The sequence below is a fragment of the Octopus sinensis genome, linkage group LG13 (assembly GCF_006345805.1).
Source record: "Octopus sinensis linkage group LG13, ASM634580v1, whole genome shotgun sequence".
Lineage (NCBI taxonomy): Eukaryota > Metazoa > Mollusca > Cephalopoda > Octopoda > Octopodidae > Octopus > Octopus sinensis.
Genome location: NC_043009.1, coordinates 26730633 through 26753632, shown reverse-complemented (window position 1 = coordinate 26753632; position 23000 = coordinate 26730633). Strand labels below are relative to the sequence as shown.

Here is a 23000-nt window from a genome sequence, read left to right as displayed (position 1 = left end):
AAAAAGCCATTGCTATGTCTTCTCTCCTCTGCCATCTTTGGATTTTTGTATGGGAGAGAGAGAGAGAGAGCTGTGTGGGGAAAACAAAAGTTAAATATTGATGGTAGAATTATTCTATTTAAAAATCTTATTTTCTGTAAGATATTTTATTTTTTTCCCCTGTTATTTTTACATTTCTGTTATTATTTTCAGCCAATTCCTGGTATTTTCAAGTTTGCTGGTTTTTTCTCTGCTGTTTTCATTACGATTGGATGAAACGATCCAATGGAGTTATTGGCTTGTTTTCCTTCCAATATGGCTGTGGAAAGTAATGGTAGTAGCTGGGGCTTCAGTCGGCAGTTACATTTGGTGGAGAAATCCTCAGTACAGGTGAGTGCAGACGACAGCAACTTGCCCACCTTCTTTTGTTTTTTTTATGACACTCTGTATTCTGTGTGTTTGTCTATTTGTCTCTCTTCATCTCTCTCTCTCTCTCTCTCTCTCTCTCTCTCTTCATCTCTCTCTCTCTTCATCTCTCTCTCTCTTCATCTCTCTCTCTCTTCATCTCTCTCTATTTTCATCTCTCTCTCTCACTCTTCATCTCTCTCTCCCTCCATCTCTCTCTCTCCCCCCTCTCTCTCTTTGCCTGCCTGTCTGTCTGTCTGTCTGTCTGTCTGTCTGTATGTATGTATGTATGTATGAGTTAGGTGCACATGGTAACATTCTCTACAACTTGTGTGTGTGTGTGCGCGTGCACTTATATACATCCGTCTGTGTCTGTCTCTGAGCAAGGTACATAACTCTGCTTGTTCCAGTTTGCTGGTCTTGATAAAAACAGGTTTTACTTGACCTTATTGTTGTGGGCAGCAGTAAGGACGACAACTAAATTTTTGAAAACAGTTGTGCCAACGAACGCAACAATCCATTATACTTAATGCAAACCTGAAGAAATGAATGGTGGTGTTTGAAAGAAACCAAAAAGTGAAAAAAAAAGATTCTTTCTCTTGTACTATTTGTGGCTTCACTTCATGGTGGATTGCTTCCTTTTTCAACTTTCTCAGAACTGCATTTCTATAGAACTTTTTCCCTCATGTTGTTGATGATCCAGACCTAACTGAGCTGATATATCATCAAAGATGTTGCAGCTGTGATCATCTCAAGGGACCACGTTATCTAATGTGCTGTCCCTATTGAACATGGTAGGGTTTGACTTGAGGAGATCTTGTTAGTATTTCTAATAGGTCATGTGACCACTAAAGACTCTTTTATTGGCTTGTTTCTTCCTCTAGGGATCCCTATTTCTCACTCTGGATCCTATGCTTAATTCATTTCACTGTCTTTCAACCAATACAAAAATCAGAAACATTTCTCTTTTTAACCCTTGTGCTTCCTTGTCACCCTCTTCCTCACCATGTTTCATTAATTCTGTACTGTTAATTCTTTCCTTACCATTTCTCTTCTCTAAACATTCTCTTTGGTAGCTCATTATTAGAGACTTATTTGTATAGAATTTGATGACAGCACATGATCTTGTCTAGATAAAAACTGATGAAACCCCCAACTGGGTTGAAGTCCCACAGCTTCAGTTCTTTAGCTCATATTTTAATCTCAGTGCGAAGTTCATTTAATTTTTGTATGTTTTAAATCTGCTGCTAATTTTGATTTGATATTTGTAACTTCTTGAAAAGTTTTTCTCTGGTTTAGTTTGGAGGAAAAGATAATGCCTATGATATTTGCAGGTCTTCGAAGACTGGTGATAAAAATGCTGTTTGTGTTCAGCTTAAATATCTCTAAGTAGAACATGGGCAACATGGGAGTTCTTTTGGGATTGTGTGTGATGATGTGTCCATTCATCCTAATACAAATTACATAACTCCGTTTGTTTCGTTTTGCTTGGCTGAAGAAAAACAAGTTCCACTTAATGGTTTAGTTGCAGTTAATAGCAGGAAGGGTAGCATTTATAAAAACTGTCGTTGCAACAAATAATGGAAGAGGTTATCTTGGAGTTAAGACACAACCGGGTTAGAATATGAGGGCAAGGAACAAGTTTATAGAATGGACCTGAGCTTGAGTGACATGAATTTTACTGTATTTTCTGGCATACAAGTCATCATAGTATATAGAGTAAACATTGAAACATTATCGTTTTCTTTCCAAATCCTGCTGCTGCATTTTGCATGGAAATTTTGGTCCAAAGTTGTCTTGCTGTATAAGTTGCTCTGTCTTTTTTGGTTATAAATTTTGGTCTGAACAATTCAATTTGTATGCCAGAAAATCATGTGATCACATGATTGACCAGACTATTGGATGTTGTTATACATCGCTGGCCACAATGCACTTTGCATCATTTTACCTTTCGAATGATGCTTCCCCACTGGCTAGGTGAGTAAGCCAATTTGACCCCTGATCAGGGGTCTAATCTGTTGCAGGATGTACCCATTTACAGCTGAGTGGACTGGAGCATCATGAAATGAAGAGCTTTGCTCAAGAACACAATCTGCTGCTTAGTCTGGGAATTGAACTTACAATCTAGTGATCATGAATGCAACACCCTAACTGCTAGGCCATGTACCTTCACATGCTGGAAAATACAGTAAAAAGAATAAGAAGAACTTATTTTGATTTGCAGAAATGTCACCATCTGAGTGATTTTTAACTGTTTTCTTTGTTTCATTGTAGAGTTGAAGGTGATGGCTATGTCCAGTATAAAGCTATGGTCATCTGTACAGGGATGCATTTACTTCTGCTGATGTTTGAGATTCTTGCTTGTGACAACTTGGAGAACAAAACACACTCGTGGATCCTTGTTTTTATTCCTCTCATATTCATGTCAGTTGTCTCTATCGGCATTTGTATATGGGCTGTGAAGAATGAAAGGTCATTTGAGGTCAGTAAACCATAATAACAAATGTTTTTATATTATTTTTACATTGATGTAGTAATAATACAGTCACTCTTTTTTTTGTTTTAACCTTTTCATTATCTTATTTCACTATGCGTTTCAATTAATTTAAAAAATGATCAAGAATTTGTGTGGATTTAATATAATAAACTTTTTTATTATTAAGATGGTGTTTTTTCTTCCAGCTGTTTGCATTCTCAGTTTAAATGCTGCTACAGTCAATTTTGCCTTTCATCTTTTTGGGGTTGATAAAATACGTACCAGTGAAGCACTGGGGTCAATTCTAATCAATTTCCTCCTCCTCAACATTGCCGGTCTTATGTCAAAATTTGAAAGAATCATTAAGATGGGGTTTAGTGTATAGCCGAACAAAAGATTCTTACAATAATTTATGATGGAAGATTTGAATTAAAATATTTAATTAGCACTTTTAAAGTGAGAGACTTCTAATCACAGAACCTGAAGTATTCTCTTGCAGATTGGTGTCAAAAGAGTTACAGTGTATACTTGAATAATAGTTGATCTCATATAAAAGTCGACCCTTATTTTTGGCCGAAAAATTGGGAATTTCCCATAGATCCTGTATAAAAGTTGACCCTACTATTTCACAAACAACAGGACAACATTTGTGGGCCAAGGTACCGTATTATCCTGCATGTAGAAATAACAGTCACAAAATTGTGTGGCTACCTTACTGTAGCCTGCCCTATAGGGGGAATGCTTTGTGCTTATAAAGGCATTCTTGGTGCTTGTAGTAAAACACCATTTAATAGTGAGCATTACACAGCTGTTAATGGGTGTTATGTCACCCTTAATAAAATGTATGCACAGGATATACTGCAAGCCTGCATTCATCTTCAAACACAATAAACACATGTGTCATGCACTCGTTTACCTGGTGAGAAGCGTTTCACAGACAGCACTATTGGCAAACACCACTGTCTGAATTTGTGCAAAAGCCTGACATTGGTAAGCCTAAAAACATTCAATTGGTTGTTAGATCAGTGGTTCCCATGCGACCTTTATATTTCCCTCATCGCCAAATACATTAAACACACATGTCATACGCTTGTCTGTTTACATGGTGAGAAAAGTGTTTCACAGACAGCGTGATCAGCAAACAGCACTGCATGCATTCGTACAGAGGCATGACATCGGTAAGCCTAAAATCGTTTAATTAATCGCTAGATCAATGGTTCCCAAACTTTTTTTGTTGTGAAGTCAGTCCTTCCACATTATTTTTAAAAACGTAGAACTCCTGATAACTTTCAGGGAACGCTAGGGTTTTGCAGAGCACACTTTGGGAATCTGTACTCCAGATTAACAACTCTACACCATATTATGGACATTTACTGGTAACTGCACATTAGAGTTACATGGTCTTGTTTATGGGTTTTCTTGTTTACTTGGATGTGTGTTTTGATGCATAGAATCGGTAATATTACTATAGTTCATTGTGTTTTTTTGTTTTTATTTGCTTAGAGGTCAGTTGGGCTTCTGCTGCTGATACGGTACTTTGTATTCTAGCTTGAATTTCAGCTCCTCAGACCTTAAAAAAATGGTCTAAAAAATTTGACTTTTACACAAATATATAAGGTAAATTTTTAAAAATTGTCATTTTTTGTAAGGTGGTGAGCTGGCAGAATCTTTACCACTCTGAAAAAATGCTTAATGGCATTTCTTCTATGTTCCAAGTTGAAATGCTGCTGGGGCCGACTTTACCTTTTATCCTTTTGGAGTCTATAAAATATGAAATTGCTGGCCTTTTTACCAAAATTTGAAACCACTGTTCATTATTTGTAAGCACGGCAGACGAAATGCTTAGCAGCATTTCATCCTTTTCTACATTCTGAGTTCAAATCCAGCTGAATTTGACTTTGTCTTCCATCCTTTTGAGGGTTGATAGAATAAGTCCTAGTGGAACTCTGGAAGCTTCTGACATGGCAAGGACATAGGATATGGCTGTGTGTTTAAGAAGTCTGCTTTGCAATCATGCGGTCTTAGGTTCAGTCACTCTGTACAGCTTCTTAAGCTGGTACCTTCTATTACCTTGCATTATTGACCAATGCCTTGTGAGTGAAACTGGTTGACAGTGGATGCCTTTCACATGTATACATATGTCATCGTCATTATTTTAATGTCCACTTTCCATGGTTACACAGAATTCATTGAGATAGCTATTCTGCAACTGGATGCCCTTCCTGTTACCAACCTACACACACACACATCAAAACAGTTTGATTCAAATTCGTTGGTACTCTGAGTTTCAAACATGATGCTAATCTTCAGCCATATTGATGATCATCACACTTGAAACTCTTGAAGTACCAACAAATTTGAATCAAACTGTTTTCATTCATTCATACACATACATACTGTCTGTCTGTCACTATATTTATGTCTGTCCCAGTTTGTCTGTTGCTTTCTCTCTTTCTCTTCTTTTTCTCTTTTTCTCTCTCCCTCCCTCCAACACCACTTGCATATCTTTAATTAGCGATTTAATTCTTAATATCATCAAATATCTTAACACTAATTTCTTAATGTTTCTTACTGCAATGCCATCTTCAAATTATTTATTCTCTCTTTAATTTAGTTACAATTTTTATAAGAATATTTATGGTAGAAAAAAAAATCTTTATTTTTATTTATATTGCTCTAATATTTGTTTTCGACAAAAATGCATTATCAGACATTTCTTTTTATATTTAAACATTTATTTTATATTCTAAATATATTCTTCGTAGTTTTTGTTTTTTAAAATTTTTCACTTAGTATTTCTGCTTTTTTATTTCAAAGCTTTAAAAATATTTTATTTATTCTTTGCGTTTGTTTTCTTCACCCGTATATTTTTTAATTTCATTTTTGTATTCACAGTTTTTATATTCTCATTATTTTGTCTCGAAACTTGTAAGTTTTGGTTTATTAGTTTTATTTTTGTTTTGTTAAACCACGTCATCTGCTTCTTATATATATATATATATATGCACAAAATACACACAAGATGCTGCAGAAAAACCTCCCTTACTTTACCTGCTCTTTGGTATAGCACTAGTGAAGTTAGGTTGATGCTAATGGTGTTGTCATATAGCCAACGCTTTACCATTTTCTTTCGACAGTCACCACTATAGTTTGGGCCACTGCACATTGTGTATTTACAGTTGAAACGTTTGTCAACCTATGAAATGCAGGAACTTTCTTTTTTTGCTGCACTCTGTGTGTATCATGTGTATGTATGTGTATATATATATACACACAGCTATATTGCGTGCACATCATCTACAAATATACATCTGTTTGTTGTTAATAAGACTTGCCAAATATCCACATGCTTTTAATCCAGACCCTGATGTTTATAAAATTGTCGTTGTGCCATAGATATTCATTATACTTTTTTGTTAGAGCATTGACACACCTTAATAAACTTTGCAGTTGATTTTTGTCAAATACTTAAGGTGGAGTATATGTACACCTAGCTAGGAATAAAATTTTATAGTCTATGCAAATTCTTTTGCTTTCATTGTTTGTATAGCTTTTCTGGGTTACCAACAGTTTCATGTAAAGATCTCTTTACAATTTTCAAACCTGTCACATAGGAATGTTGGTTCTTGTCTCAGAGTACACACACACACGTTTGGATATTTTTAATTTTTGTAAATGTATATGTATTTTGGAATTTTTTTAATGTAAAATTTTGTATATTTGAACTACTGTTTTACCTTTTCAGTTTATTCCTATCAATATCACAATTTTTTTTCCCTTTTACAACAAATAAGTTAATTGTTTATTGTGACATTTTATTGTTATAAGAACAATATTTATATAAATTAGTTTCATTGTCTAGTATTTGCATAGACTGCACACACATACACACAGATGATTTAAAAAAAAACTACTCTAATATATTAAAAATATTTAAACTTACGAAGTTGGAAAAATCATAGAGACAGAACACCTTTGGAACCTTTATATATGATGAAGTTGAGCTAACCAAAGCTTTCAAGTCACAGTCAACCTTTTCTTTGTAAAAATTAATAAATATGTACTTGGGTAAAAAATGTATTGAGTTATCTTTCAGTTAAATGTTAGATATTTATATACAATTTGATATGAAAACAAACATTAGTGTGTGTGTGTGTGCACGTGTGTATGTATGTATGTATGTGCGTGCGTTCATGTGTTATTTGGTATTGTTGATTAACATATTGAAAAATATTTACTGATGGTGGGTCTCTATACATTTAGTAAAGTAATATTCATTGATGATATTGGTTTGATTGGGACTTCTAAGTTTCACCTTTTAATAACTTATTCCTTCAGAGAAGATTGTTTGGCTTTCTTTGTATTGGTCAACTGTGGTTGAAGACACTTTCTCAAGTTGTTGCTTATTGGAATTGAAACCAGAACCTCATTGTTGCAAAACAAACTCCTTAACCAGCCCCCCATACTGACCCAGTAGGTGTGAATTGTTTGTAAGGAACATTGGTCTGGTACCACTACATTCTGTAAAGTGGTTGGCAAAGAAGAGACATTGTAGCGTTCGTCAAGGACACGAGAATCTTGGTCAAGCTGCTCCCATGAGGATTTGCATTCAGTATGCTTAAAGTGGTTGTTAATAGGAAGAGCATCCAGGTGGAGGACCCAAGCCAAACTAAAGCTTCACATTATGAGCTTGTTTGAATTGTGTTGTTGCATCCAGCTGATGCCAGCATTGAAATCAAATGTAAAGTGATGGTTTTTGTGGTGATGATGATGAACTAAAGCTGCAAGGTAATGTAGTTGATGCCAATTAAAGTGTTAATTAATACGGGGCCATTAGTGAAAGGATAGATAATTAGAATATATGTATTTTTTATTAAACCAAGATCAGGCAAGCATTGCAATCTCTGTACTTCTGAGTGTTTCGAGATTCATCTCTTTCTCTGCTCTACAAATTACATGCTTGCTTTGGGTGAACTAGACTTGTAACACTGATTTCCCAATTACAGCAATTTTGCCTTCCTCCACATGGTATTTTTTTGGGAGAGGCATGAATATCCCATATTCATTCCTTGTGTTTTTTTCCTTTCATTTTTTTTTAAACCTGAGGTTTGTGTATCAATATTAATTTCTTTGTTATTTAGTATTAACCATATTACATTTTTTATATTTTAAGGGAAGCTGCCTTGATGTACTTTTGCTGTTTCTCTCATCTTTCAGCTTGAATGTGTGTCTTTTACTATTATCTTTACTTTAGTTCCGCTTCCCCCTCAAACCATTTTTCTTCCAACCGCATTCATACAATTTCTCTTTTAGTCAACACTTTAAGGCTGCAGGTTTGCCTAATGGTTTATATATTAACGTATGTGTTCTCTGCTCTGAAATCATTACATATTCATTGTTTATCCAAACTTAAATACAATTTATGAATTGTTTTTTTTGTATTAAGACGTTATTGGTTGAGGTTTTAGTTTGTTGGCTGGTAGCAATGATTAAATGTTAATTAATTGTTGCCAAGAATGAAGTACAAATGAATTATAATTTCTAATAATCTTCTTTGAAGTGAGACGGTCATTAGTTGAAATTTATTCTTGTATCATTTTCTTTCAAACTGGCAATAAATTTAGTATTTAAAAATGAAAATGAAATATAAAGATTTTCACAATGTGTAAATAATTAATTGAAGCTCATTGTGATATTGAAAGCCATTTAAATGTTCTGATTATGTTTGAAGTCCAGTGAAATGTTGTCTAAAACTGTTTGGCTTAACCTTTTTCTGACCAAATTTCTTTTGAAATATGTACAGTAAAGATTTCGTAAAATAAATTATTTCATTATGAATATGGCTATTTGGAACATAACTTAAAAAGATTCTTGCATAAAATTAAGATAGAAAGTTTTAAAATATGATCACTTTAAAATTGGAAGATTTTTTTTTTTTTGCTCCAATTCTCTTTCTACCTATGATACTGTTTTTAATTATATTCATTTTGTTATTTGATTCTCTTTCTTTTGGCATTTTTGCATTTTTTTTCTTCAGTTTGCAGTACAATACCGAATATTAGAGAACCCTGGCGCTCTGCAGGTATGAAAACTACCTGCACCCACTGCCTGTTGCTTATTGTTTACATAAACAAAACTGGAACCAGTTTTTTTTTTTTAAATGAGTTTTTCTTTCTTTCCTTTCTTCACTTAAGATTTAGTGTACACAGATTTAATTAAAATATACAAAAAAAATAGAAAAGAAAAAATTACTGACCCACAAAACTGCATGGGGTTAAATTTTATTTGTATATATGTGAGTGTGTATGTATGCAGGGGTCAAGTTGAAAACAAGGTAGTGTTTAGGTATAATTAAAAAGAAACATTCACAATGCGTTTTGAAAGCAGGAAATCCATTAAATTATCAGTGCTATTACATCATAAATGTAGTGGGTGGTGGTGATAATTTGCTTCCTTGTCAGATACATGATTGCTTATTATTGAGAGGCATCAAATGCCGGGAGGGGGTGGTTACCGAGAAGTAGTTGATAGCTTCTGTTATCTAGGTGACCAAGTCAGCAGCGGAGGTGGATGCTCCTAGAGCGTAGCTGCTAGAATAAGAATAGGTTGGGCAAAGTTCTGAAAGCTTCTACCTCTGTTGGTAACTAAGGGCCCATCCCTCAGAGTGAAAGGCAGATTGTATGATACCTGTGTGCAAACAGCCATGCTACACGGCAGTGAAACACAGGCTGTGACCACTGAGGACATGCATAGGCTTGAAAGAGATGAAGCTAGAATGCTTCATTGGATGTGCAATGTCAGTGTGCATGTATGACTGTGTGTGAGCATCTTGAGAGAAAAGCTGGGCATAAGAATTGTATGTGGTCTGCATTGGTATGGTCACTTGATGCGTATGGGCAAGGATTGCTGCGTAAAGAAGTGCCGATCTCTAACTGTGGAGGGAACCTGTGAAAGAGGTAGACCCAGGAAGACATGGGACGAGGTGGTGAAGCATGATCGTTGGGTGTGACAGGCAATGACAAGTGACTGAGACCTTTGGCAATATGCTGTTACTGAAAAAACCCATCAAGCCAAGTGCTGATGGCATATAAAAAGCACCCGTTACACTCTTGGAATAGTTGGCATTAGGAAGGGCATCCAGCTGTAGAAATCATACCAGAAGGGAAAGCAGATGCTAAATGATGATAATGGGGTGTGTGTTTGTGTGGAGGCACGTGGCCAACTGGTTAGGGTGCTGCACTCACAATCACTAGATTGAAGATTTGATTCCTGGGATGACTGGTGCATTATGTTCTTGTGCAAAACCCTTCATTTTACCTTCTTTCAGTCCACTCAGCTGTAAATGTGTAACCCCATTATAGACAAGCCCACCGATCGGGGCAAATGTTGGCCTGCTCACCTGGCTAACTAGGTGGCACCATTTGAAAGCTAAAACTGTGCATATGCATTGTGACCAATGGTTTATAACAACATCCAATAGACTGGTTGATACTATGAGATATATAAGTATGTATGTGTGTGTGTGTATATACATACACACATGTATTACGATGGTGACTTTGAGATGCCTTATTTAATTCACTTTAGAATTCATCTGAATGTCTTGGAATGAAATGTGTCTTGTTAGAGCCATCATCTTTACCAAATTCTACTGAGGTTGACTTTGTCTTTTGTCGGATCGATAAAATAAGTACTAGCTGATCATTGGGGGTCAGTGTAATAGACTTGTTTCCTCTTCCAAAATTGCAGGCCTTGTGCCAAAATTTGAAATCAGTATTTAATTTTAGCAATGGTAATTAAACAGCCTTCTTGATGAAAGGGCATGACAGAACTGGTAGAACATTGGATAAAATATTTTGTGATATATTTAGTTTTGTCTCTTTTTGGTTCCATGTTAAATGCTGTCTTTCCCTGCCCTACAGGTTGATAAGTTGAATTTACTGCTTGTCTCTCTGAGATCAATTAAAATAAATATGAGTCAAGTACTGTCGTTGATATAATTGACCCAACCAGGCACAGGCAAACCTTTACAATGAGTGGGCCACATGAAACATGGCTCATCATCAGGCAGGCTGCACTGTGAAAAAAAATTCAAAAGTCATTTCATCAAATCCTGCAGGCTGCACTTTGTCCATGACTGGAATAAACCCTCAGAGGTGATGTCCAAGCATGACCACAACCTCATGTCTGAACACCAGAGGAAGAATAAAGCAAAGTTTGTTAAATACATCACAATTTCTTGGTGTCTTCCTAACTCTTTCCTGGAAATATTTTCAACCCTTTAGCATTCAGATCACTCTGTTAAATGCAATGCTTGTTTATTCACTTGGCTTTGAATTATTTATGTGTTATCTTGTAGTTTCGAGATTTTGACGTTATGATTGTTTATTTACAGAATAACATTGTAGGATAGGTGTGAGAGGCCAGATCTGGCCATTTTGATCATGAAACGGGGAGAATATTTTGGGCCAGATATGCTCGGTTTAAATGCTTAAAAGGTTAATCAGAAGCCTAGATAATTGTTATTAGAATACATAAATTCTCTCACTAATTAAATTGAATTTAATTAAACTTTTGAAATTGGGATTTTTTGATCTGCGTTTCACAGATTAAGGGAATAGTCACTTTAATATTTTTTCCTATTCAAAAATAAATATGATAGTTGTTTTCGAATTTGACCCTCTTAAATGAAGATCTGTGAACCATATACACTAATATATATATGAAATATTATTATTATTATTATTTATATGTATATTATATATAAAAACTTATGGATAATATTTTCTTTTTAGTGTTTTTTTTTTCAAAAATATTTTCTGCATAAAGATAATTGTAGTTCTCGTTATTTGCCTTCCTTCTTCTATTTAGTGAGCTGTACGTTATTATTGTAGATTTTCATACAGCCAACATTGATTAGTCTGGTGTTGGTTTTTTTTCATTGTTTTATTTGTCTTTATAGTTGACATTATTATTATTTTTCTCTTTCTTTCTACATATTGTTCTTTACTAAACTTCGACTATTATCTCATTTAAAAGAATTTTTTTTTTATACTCTTAATTTGTCACTTTTGATTTTTACATGCATAATTTCTTCACTTTTCTTTTCATATGCATATCTGAACATGTACATGTGAATGTATCTTAAATTGTTTGCCTTCATATTGAAATATCTAGAAAAATGAAACAATTGGAAATTTCTGAAAATGTCTTTGATATCCAGTCACCTACTCTTGTCTAAATCCTCTACTCATCTTCCACTCTGCCTCTTCTTCATTCTACTCATTACTTCATCCATTCCCTCATGCTTTACTTTCCCCCATACACTCTTGCAACCTCCAACACACACTCCTGGTTCTTCCCCCCCCCCATTCATTTCATACCTTGAGGGTCTATGTGGCCCTTCTACCGTAAGAGACCTGTTCTGCTCTGGTCCCTTCTCCAGTAGTTTAAATCAGACATGGGCAACAATTTTTTGATAAGCAGGCCACATGACACCTGGCTCTTTATCAGGTGAGCTGCACCACTAAAGATGAAATTGAAGGTAATTTTTTATTAGGTGTGCCATTCAGAAAGTGTTGCAGTCCTCAGTTTTCCCATGATTACTTTCACACTTCACCTCATATCATAAGGCTGCTGCTCTTAGGCTTTGTAGTTCTGCAATCTGCATGGTGACTTCACTAGTGCTGGTGGCATCAAAAATGCACCCAGTATATATTTTGTAAAGTGGTTGGCTTTAGGAAGAGTATCCAGCTGCAGAAACCATGTCAACATAGATTTTGGAACATGATGCAGTCCTTGAACCCATTGGAGCCTGTCAAACTGTCCAATCCATATCAACATGGACTTTGAATGATGATGATGTATATGGGAGGAGCACAGGCTTGGTTCAGTGGTCAAGAATTTTGGTTTGCTGCAAGGTTTTCAGTTCAGGTTCAACTAACCTGCACCTTCAGCAGGTGTTTTCCACTTTAGCCCAGACCTTTGAGGTCTCTCTTGGACTGCAACTACTATCTTGCCATTGGCTAGCTTTGGAGCTTGGTCAAGCAGTGCGTGTGTGTGTGTTACACATTTGTAAGTAAATTAAACTTGAATTAAATAAATGCTTTGGCTATTGAACACTCAGTACTTTGTATTAAAAATTAAAATATATACCATGCATACATGCACACACAAATAAGTAAAACCAAACAAATTTCAAAAATAGACAAGCAGAAGTGTTCTATATCACAGAACTTTTTTCCTTAAATCTGGATATATTCTATAAATTATTGCATAAAGTTTTTTCAATAGATCCTTGACCCTTCATTAACAGAGAAGTAAACTGAGCTGCTTCATTGATGGAATAAACAGCACCTTATTCCTTGCTCTCAAAACTTAATGGTGTTTATATTTTAAAATGTTATTGTTTAAATTTTATTATTTGGTTAAAGATAAATTTCCATTATTTTTTAGGTCACTATCTCTGGTCTCATTTTGACTGCATTTATGTTTTATTATTTCTGTGGTTTTATAAATTATATTCTAATGTTTTTTGTTTTGTTTTTATATCGATTCTTTTGATGTAGTTTTGATGGATAATACTTTTTAATTAATTTTTTTCTGTACCAGACTCAAAAGTTATGATCTTTTTTCTTTGTTTTTCTAATTTTCTGCTTTGGGTTTTAGATGGAACTGTTTTGTGCTGTAAACATTCTCCAGTTCATCTTCCTTGCTTTACGACTGGACAACTTCATTTTGTGGAATTGGGTGGTATGTGTAACCTATAATCTTATATTTTTATCTTTCTTTCTAAATTCACAATGATAATCCATTAAATACCTGCAGGTCAGTTCTCATCTAGTTGTCTTTGTTGTTTAACTTCCAGATTAAAAACTAATAATTCCAAAATTAAAAGTAAACCTGAAGGATATACTGAAGTTGGGTTTTGTCAACTGTAAGTTTCCTCACAACATTAGTCTTGGCTTTAATTTAAAGAAATGAATTTGAATCAAATGCCTATAGTTTAGAACAGTGGTGTCCCCAGACTCCTGGATTTTCCACAAGATGTTAATGAGGTTTCTTGAGCTGTGTTCAAAATTTAAAAAGGCTGCAATGTAAAATGTATAATTACTCAGTCCATCAGAGGAAAGTATGTTTGGGCACTTATCGACGTTTGGATACCCTTCCTGATGTCAACCTGCCTGTTTTCAAGTGTGGTTAATAATCTCAGTCTTTCTAACAACAAACAGCCTGGACATGTTTACATGGAAACCTGGTAACAAAACAACGCAGAATAAATGAGTCTTTTGTTTATGTCAAGACATGTTAGGAAGCCCAGACGTACTTTCATGAGGGACTACAACCAAACACGTTATATATGATTATTTATCGTCATCATCATTTAATGTCTGTTTTCTATGTTGGCATGGATGGATGGTTTGATAGTAACTAGCAAACCAAAGGACTGCACCAACTCCTGGTGTCTGCTTTGGCATGGTTTCTACAGCCGGATGTCCTTCAGTTACAGATATCTTTCATTTGAGAGATAAAACTGAGAAAACTAGTTTGTTAACATAATCAGAGCTTATTGAATATATACAACTTTCAGAAGCCTTGGGTCTGTGGGAAAATTCATTGAAATATAAGTGGTCAGTGATAGAAAGATTTGAGAATTAGATTTAGAGCATTATTTCAATATCAGACAAGTTATCTCCCCTGAAGTAATTTATAGCTAAGTATTGCACGGCAGCCCGAAAAAGAAAAAAATCTATCCTGAGCCGTTTTTTTGGCGCCATGGACTGGTTTCATGCAAAGCAATTTTTCCATGGACCTGGGGATCGTGTGCATAACAAATACAATAAAGTGCATAATATGTAATTTAATTATTACATATATAATTATTGGTGTATGTCACTGCAGGTTGGTGAGCTTGGCACTGCAGGTTGGTGAGCCCTTAAGAGGGCTTTTACCTCATGCAGGAATATGTTGGGCCTATTCTTTACTGCTAGTACCCACATGACATATGAATCTCTATCTGGGGCCTATGTGACCATGACTGGCCAGAGACAAACAAAGGTGGAAGGAGTCCAGGGTGGAGTTCCTCCCTCATGGATAAGGATAAGGACATATGCAATGCAAAAACAGCCTGCAGACTATGATAGTCAATAAAATAGAAATAAAATTTCAACATTTTTATTTCTTCTGTGTGTCCCTGTATGAAATTATTCATGGCCTGGTTTAGTTTGTGGTTCTGTGGTTGGGAACCCCTGTGATAGGATATGATCAAATTAACTTAATCATGATGATAATGAGGATGTACTCTAAAGAAACAATGGCTAGAAATCTAAAGGCATCTGCCATAGCCATTGTGTTTGGTCAGTTTCTAGAAATCGTTAGGTGACAAATGTCTGCTACTTTGAAATGTTTTGTTGCAGGAAATTAATTTTGTTTGTCTTTTGTTTTATTTTCAGATTGTGTTTATTCCTATATGGATTGTGATGTGTATAGCAATGATTGGCATGTTGTATAGAATAATTTTAACCATAATCTTGATGAAGTCACCAGATTTAATTCCAGAACAGAGACGAGGAAATCTTTCTTCTGCCATAGCATATTCATTCCTTGTCATACCATTATTAACTTTTGAAGTAAGTAATTTATGTTCAGTGTTGTTATGTTATTCCATGTAGAACAGTAGATTGGCAGAAGAGGTGGCATGTCCAACTGAAGACTTTGTGTTATTTGGTTCTTTCTCTATGTGTTCTTGGTTCAAACTTTGCTGAAGTCAACTTGCTTTGGCCCTTTGCCAGGACTGAATAACTGAAGTTTGAGTATTTGGGCTGTCTGTATAATTGATTATATATGACGCTCAAAATCTGAGGCTCTGTACATCATCAGTTTAGCATCCCCTTTTCCATGCTCACATGGTTTGGACGGAATTTTGTTGAAGCAGACTTTCTACAACTGGATACCCTTCCTGTCACCAACTCTCACCTATATCAAGGCAAAGTAATATTTCCCCATGACCAGACACCGGAAATTGCAAATGAAGGACACTGCTTGCATGACGGTGACACTTGTTTGCTACTATTACAAAATGTCTAAGGAAGGAGACAGTAGCACATGTATGCATGCGCATGTGTGTGTGTATAGTGGGCTTCTTTTCAGTTCCTGTCTACCAAATCCACTCACAAGCCTTTGGTTCAGGTGCTTTACAGTGGGACTGAACCCAAACCTTGTAGTTAGGATAGGAAGCAAGCTTCTTACCACATAGTCACACGTGTACTTGTGTTTTATGAAGTAAAATTAGCTGGATTGGAGTGGATTGTGTTTCGTTAAGGATTTATCGTATGTAAACCTGTGGGCCAAGATTTATATAATGGACCTCCCTATATAAACCATTGGGTTGGGTTGTAGGGGCTACAATAAATATACAATATTATTGTTGTTGCTATGGTTGTTTAACCCCATCTGTCATTATTTAGCAGAACTACTATCAAAGATATTCCAACCGAGTCTGCTATTCACTGCTATGGTTAATAATAATAACAAGATTACTCAGAGAGCACAGACCTCTGCCAAGACAACACCGATGTCCTCTCAACAGTTAGCCGGAGATGATTTTTAAAATGAGAATATCTGAAACAAATTTGATTGCTCTCACAAACGAGAATACTAAAAATGAACCTGACCGCTCTCAAAAATTAAGTGAAAAAAAAAGGGGGAAAAGAATCCAGAATCCTTGTCTGGTACCTGATCGATCCCAATGGAATGTGAAGGTGGGTGTGCAAGCAGTCTTTGTAATGCTGTGTGTGTGTCGTCTGCAGTGGGAACAGGGACAGTTTTTTCTATGAAGGCCTTTTTTAGTCTATCCACTGATATAATGTCTTTACGACCATTAAGGTCTATAATGAAAAATTTATCCATGTGTGAAAGAAAACAGAAAAGACCTGCATATGGTGCTGTTAACGGTGGTTTAACAACATTGTTGTGCACAGAAACGTGAGTCCAAGAAGTAAATCTTCATTCAAGCAAGAGTTAGAAATGCAATTGTCAAGTAGGTAAGAGATTTTAAACAGGAGTGATATATTCAAAATTGGTAAAACAAAAAATTGTTGAGGATAAATTAAATTTATTATTGTTACTGAATATGTTAGTGTTATTTAATTTCTGAATGGTTTTGCTGCTGCTTGTTTATGTAGTTTGATTTCTTTATCCATCAGTTTCTAGAGACACAAGTAAAATTAATAATAGAGAAATGAAAATAAAACTTTGGAAACAACAACACCACCATAACTTACATGGAAACCATGTGTATGCTTTCAAGGGAGATAATCAGAGAAAGACTTGAAAGTCAACTTAAGATCATAATACTTCATGTAAAGTAAATATAACAAATAATCCAGAATCCTTGTCTGGTACTGGATCAATCCCAAAATCTAATCAGTTAGTGTCAGTCACGAGGCCAAACATTCCTGAAAGTTTCATCTGAATCCATCCTGCAGTTCTTGAGATATCCACAGACAAACAAACACGCCTGAAAACAATACTTCGCTAAGATGGAGATAATAATAATAATGATGATGATGTAAAAAGCACTGGTGCTGGTACCAAGTAAAAAGCAGCCACTACATACTGTAAAGTTGTTAGTGTTAGGAGGGACATCCAGCTGTAGAAATGATACCGAAATACACAATTGGAGCCAGGTGCAGCTTGCCAGCTCCTGCCAAACTGTCCACATGTTAGCATAGAAGACGAGCGTTAAATGATGATGATTTGACCAGCTTCTTTCTGTTTAAGTCTACCGAGTTCACAAAGGACACTTTCTCAAGGTTCCACAAAGTGGGACTTGAACCTGAGATTACATAGTTGGAAAGCAAACTTCTTTAACACAGTCACGTTTGCCCTTAACAAAAGCGATGATAACAAAAAAAATAACCTTCAACTTGTGGTGAGTTGCTTTGTTGGAGAACATCCATCCAACAAAAGAGAAGCAATAACTGATTCTATTCAGTTACGTTTTGTATATATATCTGAAAGAAATTGCTGTATACAGGGCTCAGGTGCACTACGACACATTTTTGTATATATGTATGTGTATTTTAGTTGATTTGTCTATTATTATCTGTTGTTTTTTTCAATTTCAGATCTTACTTGCCAATCGACTTGACAGCGATAACAACTTCAAATATTCAGCTATCACCGTGCCTTTGTTGATCTCCCTAATGACACTGATATGTATGGCGTTTGGTTGTAAGGGAGGTAACCACTGTAAGTATACAAGTTCGTGTCTCAACATTTAAGTCTTGTATTCGAAACTGAGGAGGCTTCACACATCATATAGAGATAGCTACTCTGAGTTTCCCCATTTTCATTTTTTTTTCAAACACAGACACATGTATATTCCTCTTTGAAAGATTGTATCACGTGGTAAAGAACTATTATTGAGAGTGGTGTTGGTGGTACAATCAATAATGTGTTATTTATGTACCTCTGTGTTCTGAGTTCAAATCCTATCAAGGTTTACTTTTGTCTCTCATTGTTCCTGGGGCATTAAGATACTTGCTAGTTTAATCCTGGGGTTAGTGGGTATGGGTTGATACAATCAGCTGTTCATTTCCCCTTAATTTTTGATTGTATCAATATTGTTATTCGTCACCATTGTTATAACGTCCACTTTTCTATGTTTGCATGGGTCGGATAGAGTTTGAGGCGAATTCTTTTCTAGGTCTGGATGCATTTCCTGTCACTAACCCTCATCTGTTTTCAAGCAAAGTAATATTTCCACATGGCCTGGCATGTTTTTGCAGAGTATTGGAAATGAATGACACTGCTTGTATGACAGTGACACTCATTTACAGCTATCACATGATGTCAAGATACAAGCATACATACTCGTACTCTTACAAGTATACACATATATCTACACAAGCATACACATACAACAGGCTTCTTTCAGACTTCATCTACTGAATCCCCTCCCAAGGCTTTGGCAAACCTGGAACTACAGTAGGAAACACTTGCCCAAGGTGTTACAACTGTTCCGTTCTTAATTTGTGATTGTGTGCCTATTTTAGAAATTATTATTATTGAGTGAAAGAGCAGTGCATGCCATCAAAGTGGCTCTGTGGTACAAATATACGAAGGCTAATGTATCCAACATGACTATCCGTCTGATAAGGGTACACTAGGCACATACATCACAACCATATCTGCACAACATGGTGATCTCATTTCAAGATATACAGTGCATGCCTTTGAAGGTGGGGCCCAGTTAGAATTTTCTTCAGGTTGAATAGCCCATCCCACTCAAATGGTCTTTGAATAAGGTTTGTTTGGGGATGTTGAATGAAACACTCATGTTTCCAAAGGTGAATTATCCAAACTGCAAAGTATTCCTCTCAACACATGGCTATGATACTCCCCCACTACTTCTGTTCCTGATCAGAGATGCACAAATCATCAGCCACCAAGGGACATATTGTGGTAACAACAACCAAGATGAGGACACATATCTGTCCAATGTAAATATGGGATGTGTTCAGCTGGTTACGATCAAATGAGTGACAAGTGAATCTGGTATTGAGCAGAATATTTACTGTAGCCCATCTTTTATACCGAGACAAAACAATGTATGTGATAACACCTCCAATCAGTTAAGATCAGCAGCCATGAGAGCTGCTGTCTGGTACTGCATATTCATCATCATCATCATCGTTTAACGTCCGTTTTTCATGCTGGTATGGGTTGGACAGTTTGAGGTCTGGAGAGCCAGCGGCTGCACCAGGCTCCAGTCTGATCTGGCAATGTTTCTACAGCTGGATGCTCTTCCTAATACCAACCATTCCAAAAGTGTAGTGGGTGCTTTTTACGTGCCATCGGCTCAGAAGCCAGTCAGGTGGGCCTGGCATCGATCATGTTTGGATGGTGCTTTTTACGTGCCACTGGCACAAGAGCCAGTCAGGAGGTTGACATCAGCCACAATCGGTTAATGCTTTTTACATGCCACCAGCACGGGAGCCAGTCAGGCAGACTTGGCGTCACCCATATTCAGATGGTGCTTTTTACATGCCACCAGCACAGGAGCCAGTCAGGTGGATCTGGCATTGACCACATTTGGATAGTGCTTTTTACGTGCCACTGGCACGGGAACTAGTCAGGGGGCACTAGTCACAGATATGATATTGGTTTTACTTGATTCAACTAATCTTCTCAAGCATATCATATTGCCTGACACATCAGGGGTATTCTTAACAGGGCTGGACATGCATGGTTGCGATCTCACTTTAGTTGCCGGGTCTTCTCAATCACAGCATATCTCCAATTGTCCCGTTCTCTTGTCATTGCCTCTGTGAGGCCCAGTGTTCGAAGGTCATGCTTCACCACCTCATCCTATCTCTTCCTGGGTTGACCTCTTCCATAGGTTCCTGCTACAGTTAGGGAGTGGCATTTCCTCACACAGCTGTCTTCATATGTATCACATGACCATACCAGTGCCGTCGTCTCTCTTGCACACCACATTTGATGCTTCTTATGTTCTGATTTCTAATGTTGCCAAGGTTGACTTTGTCTTTTCACCCTTTTGGAGTCAATAAAATAAGTACCAGTTTTGCACTGAGGTCAATGATATCGATTTATGCCTTCCTCTAAAATTGCTGGCCTTGTGCCAGAATTTGAAATCTATATTATTATTATCACTATTATTATTAAGGTGGCGAGGTGGCAGAATCGTTAGCATGCTGAGTGAAATGATTAGTGGTATTTTGCTATGTTCTGAGTTCAAATTCTGCTGAGGTTGACATTGCCTTTCATCCTTTTGGGGTCAATGAAATAAGTACCAGTTGAACACTAAATTTGAAGTCATTATTATTATTATTTTTTTTTTCTTTTCAGGGTGGTTTGGCATTCGGAAAGACTTTTGCCAGTTTCTCTTGGGTGTGTTCCCCCTTCTACAGGAATATGGAAATATTAGTTACTCGTTACAGAGTGACGAAGCTGATTCCGATGAGAGCTCGTCTGGCATCAGTAAACTGGACAGTCTCGGAAGTAAACCAAATATCATAGAAGAACAACCACGGATTGTTGTACCTATCATATCCATAGAAACTCCTGATTGATCGGAGACAGCCAAGAAAGAGAGGGGTGAAGTGGGGGACAAAGAAAAAAGAAAAACCATATCAACTTGACAAAATATGAAAAATATGGGACTTTCTTTGTAGGATGGTATGTTTTTTTTTTTTTTTTAATTCCTCTTCTCCATCCTGAATACATTAAATTCAAATTATTGTGATATCTATCTAACCCTGGGCTAGCATTTTCTGTTTCTCTGCAAGGTGCTTGTCTAGTCTCTGAACTTAGTCTACATTCCGATCTATAGCAAAGACATTGGATGCAAGCAAAGTTGTGTGAATACATTACAAAACTGACCAAAAAAAGAAAAAAAAAAACTGAGACAAGAAGTTTTAATCTTTTTCTTTTCCTTTTTTTTTCATTTCTGTTTTACAAATTGATTTCTTTTGTTCTTTAATTTATTCATTTGCTTTTCATGTTATCCTTATTATTCTTTCCTAAGCGGAAGGTCAAAGGGCAACAAATGGCGGAATTGGTAACATTACCAGACAAAATGACTTACGGTATTTAGTAGTTATACTCTCTCCCCCCACCCCTTTTCTCTCTATTTTCTGAATTTAAATCCCTCCGATGTCAGCTTTTGCCTTTCAGTCATCAAACCAACCCCACATCAATAACCCACCCTACCACCACCACCACCTTCAGTCAAAAGAATAAAAGTACTGGGCAAATTCACTGAGGGATCAATTTAATTCAATGACCCCCTTTGCCTCAAATTTATCCCTTTTTGTATAATATGTAAGATATTTTTTTTCGAAACACATTTGTTATTGCCAATCTGTTTTTTCTTTTTATTTTATTTTTTTCTTTCTATTTTCCAAGTTCTTTTCTTTTTGAATTCCATGTAATCTCGATACTTTCAGTGTTGAAACTAAAGGATGGATTATTATTATTATTATTATTATTATTATTATTATTATTATTATCATTATTGTTGTTGTTGTTGTTGGCAGTAAACTGGCAAAATTGTTCCAGTGTTGGACAAAATGCTTCTTACAGCTTTATGTTCAGAGTTCAAATGCTGTCGAGGTTGACTTTGCCTGTCGTCCTTTTGGAATAACTAAAACAAACACCATTTGAGCTCTGTGGTCAATGTAATTAACCTACACCCTTTCACCTAGAATTAGTAAGGCAGTGAACTGGCAAAATCGTTAGAGAGCATCAAACAAAATATTTTCTGGAATTTCTTAAAACTCGTTAAATATTGAGTTCAAAATTCATCCAGGGTTGATAAAATAAAGTACCAGTCAATTACTGGGGTCAGTATAATTGACTTACTCTTGTCTCTCAAAATGTGGGCTTTGTGCCAAAATTAGAAATTGGGATTATTATTATATTAACGAAGGCAGCAAGCTGGCAGAATTGTTAGCATGCTGGGCAAAATGCTTAGTGGCATTTCATCTGTCTTTACATTCTGAGTTCAGATTCTGCAAGGTTGACTTTGCCTTTCATCCTTTCGGGGTCGATAAATTAAATACCATTTGTGTACTGGGGTTGATCTAATCTACTGGCTCCCTCCCCCAAACTTTCAGGCCTTGTGCCTTTAGTAGAAAGGATTATTGTTAAGGTGGCAAGCTAGTAGAATCATTAGTGTGTCAGACGAAATGCTTGGCACCATTTCTTCCAGCTCTTTACATGCTAAGCTCAGTTCCTGCTAAAGTCAACTCTGCCTTTTGTCTCTTCAGGAATCGGTAAAATAAAATCCCAGTCATGTACTGGGACTGATGTGTTTGACTATCCTCATCTTACCCCTAATTGCTGGCCTTGTGCAAAAAGTAGAATTTTTTTTTTTCCCTAGGAAATAACATCCTAATCAGTTTTGCAACCTTGTACTTTTTGTTACAAAATATTTTCGAAACTTTGAAAACCTGGTTTATTTAAGAATTAATTTGTGAAATTTAGGCTCTGTTGAGTGTTTATCTAAGAGTCAGGACAGACACTTAATTTCTAGTTTGTAAAATGGTTTATTACCATTCTGAAGGCAGCAAGCAGGCAGAATCATTAGCATACAGGAGAAAATGCTTATCAG

At 36.1% G+C, this 23000-nt stretch overlaps 1 protein-coding gene across 2 annotated transcripts in view; it reads left to right on the top strand.

Moving 5' to 3' along the window:
* LOC115218504 (transmembrane protein 185B-like) overlaps positions 1-21276 on the top strand; it is a 39249-nt gene extending 17973 nt beyond the window's left edge. The window contains exons 2-8 of one of the 2 annotated variants that reach the window (XM_036508268.1): positions 193-369; positions 2659-2866; positions 8898-8942; positions 13529-13612; positions 15313-15489; positions 17989-18112; positions 20735-21276. In XM_036508268.1, coding sequence (XP_036364161.1) covers positions 193-369; positions 2659-2866; positions 8898-8942; positions 13529-13612; positions 15313-15489; positions 17989-18112; positions 20735-20958 — 1039 coding nt within the window. In that variant the 3' untranslated portion in view covers positions 20959-21276. The remainder of the gene's footprint in view (positions 1-192; positions 370-2658; positions 2867-8897; positions 8943-13528; positions 13613-15312; positions 15490-17988; positions 18113-20734) is intronic. The other variant, XM_029788362.2, reaches the window with a different exon arrangement.
* Positions 21277-23000: the final 1724 nt, after the last annotated feature.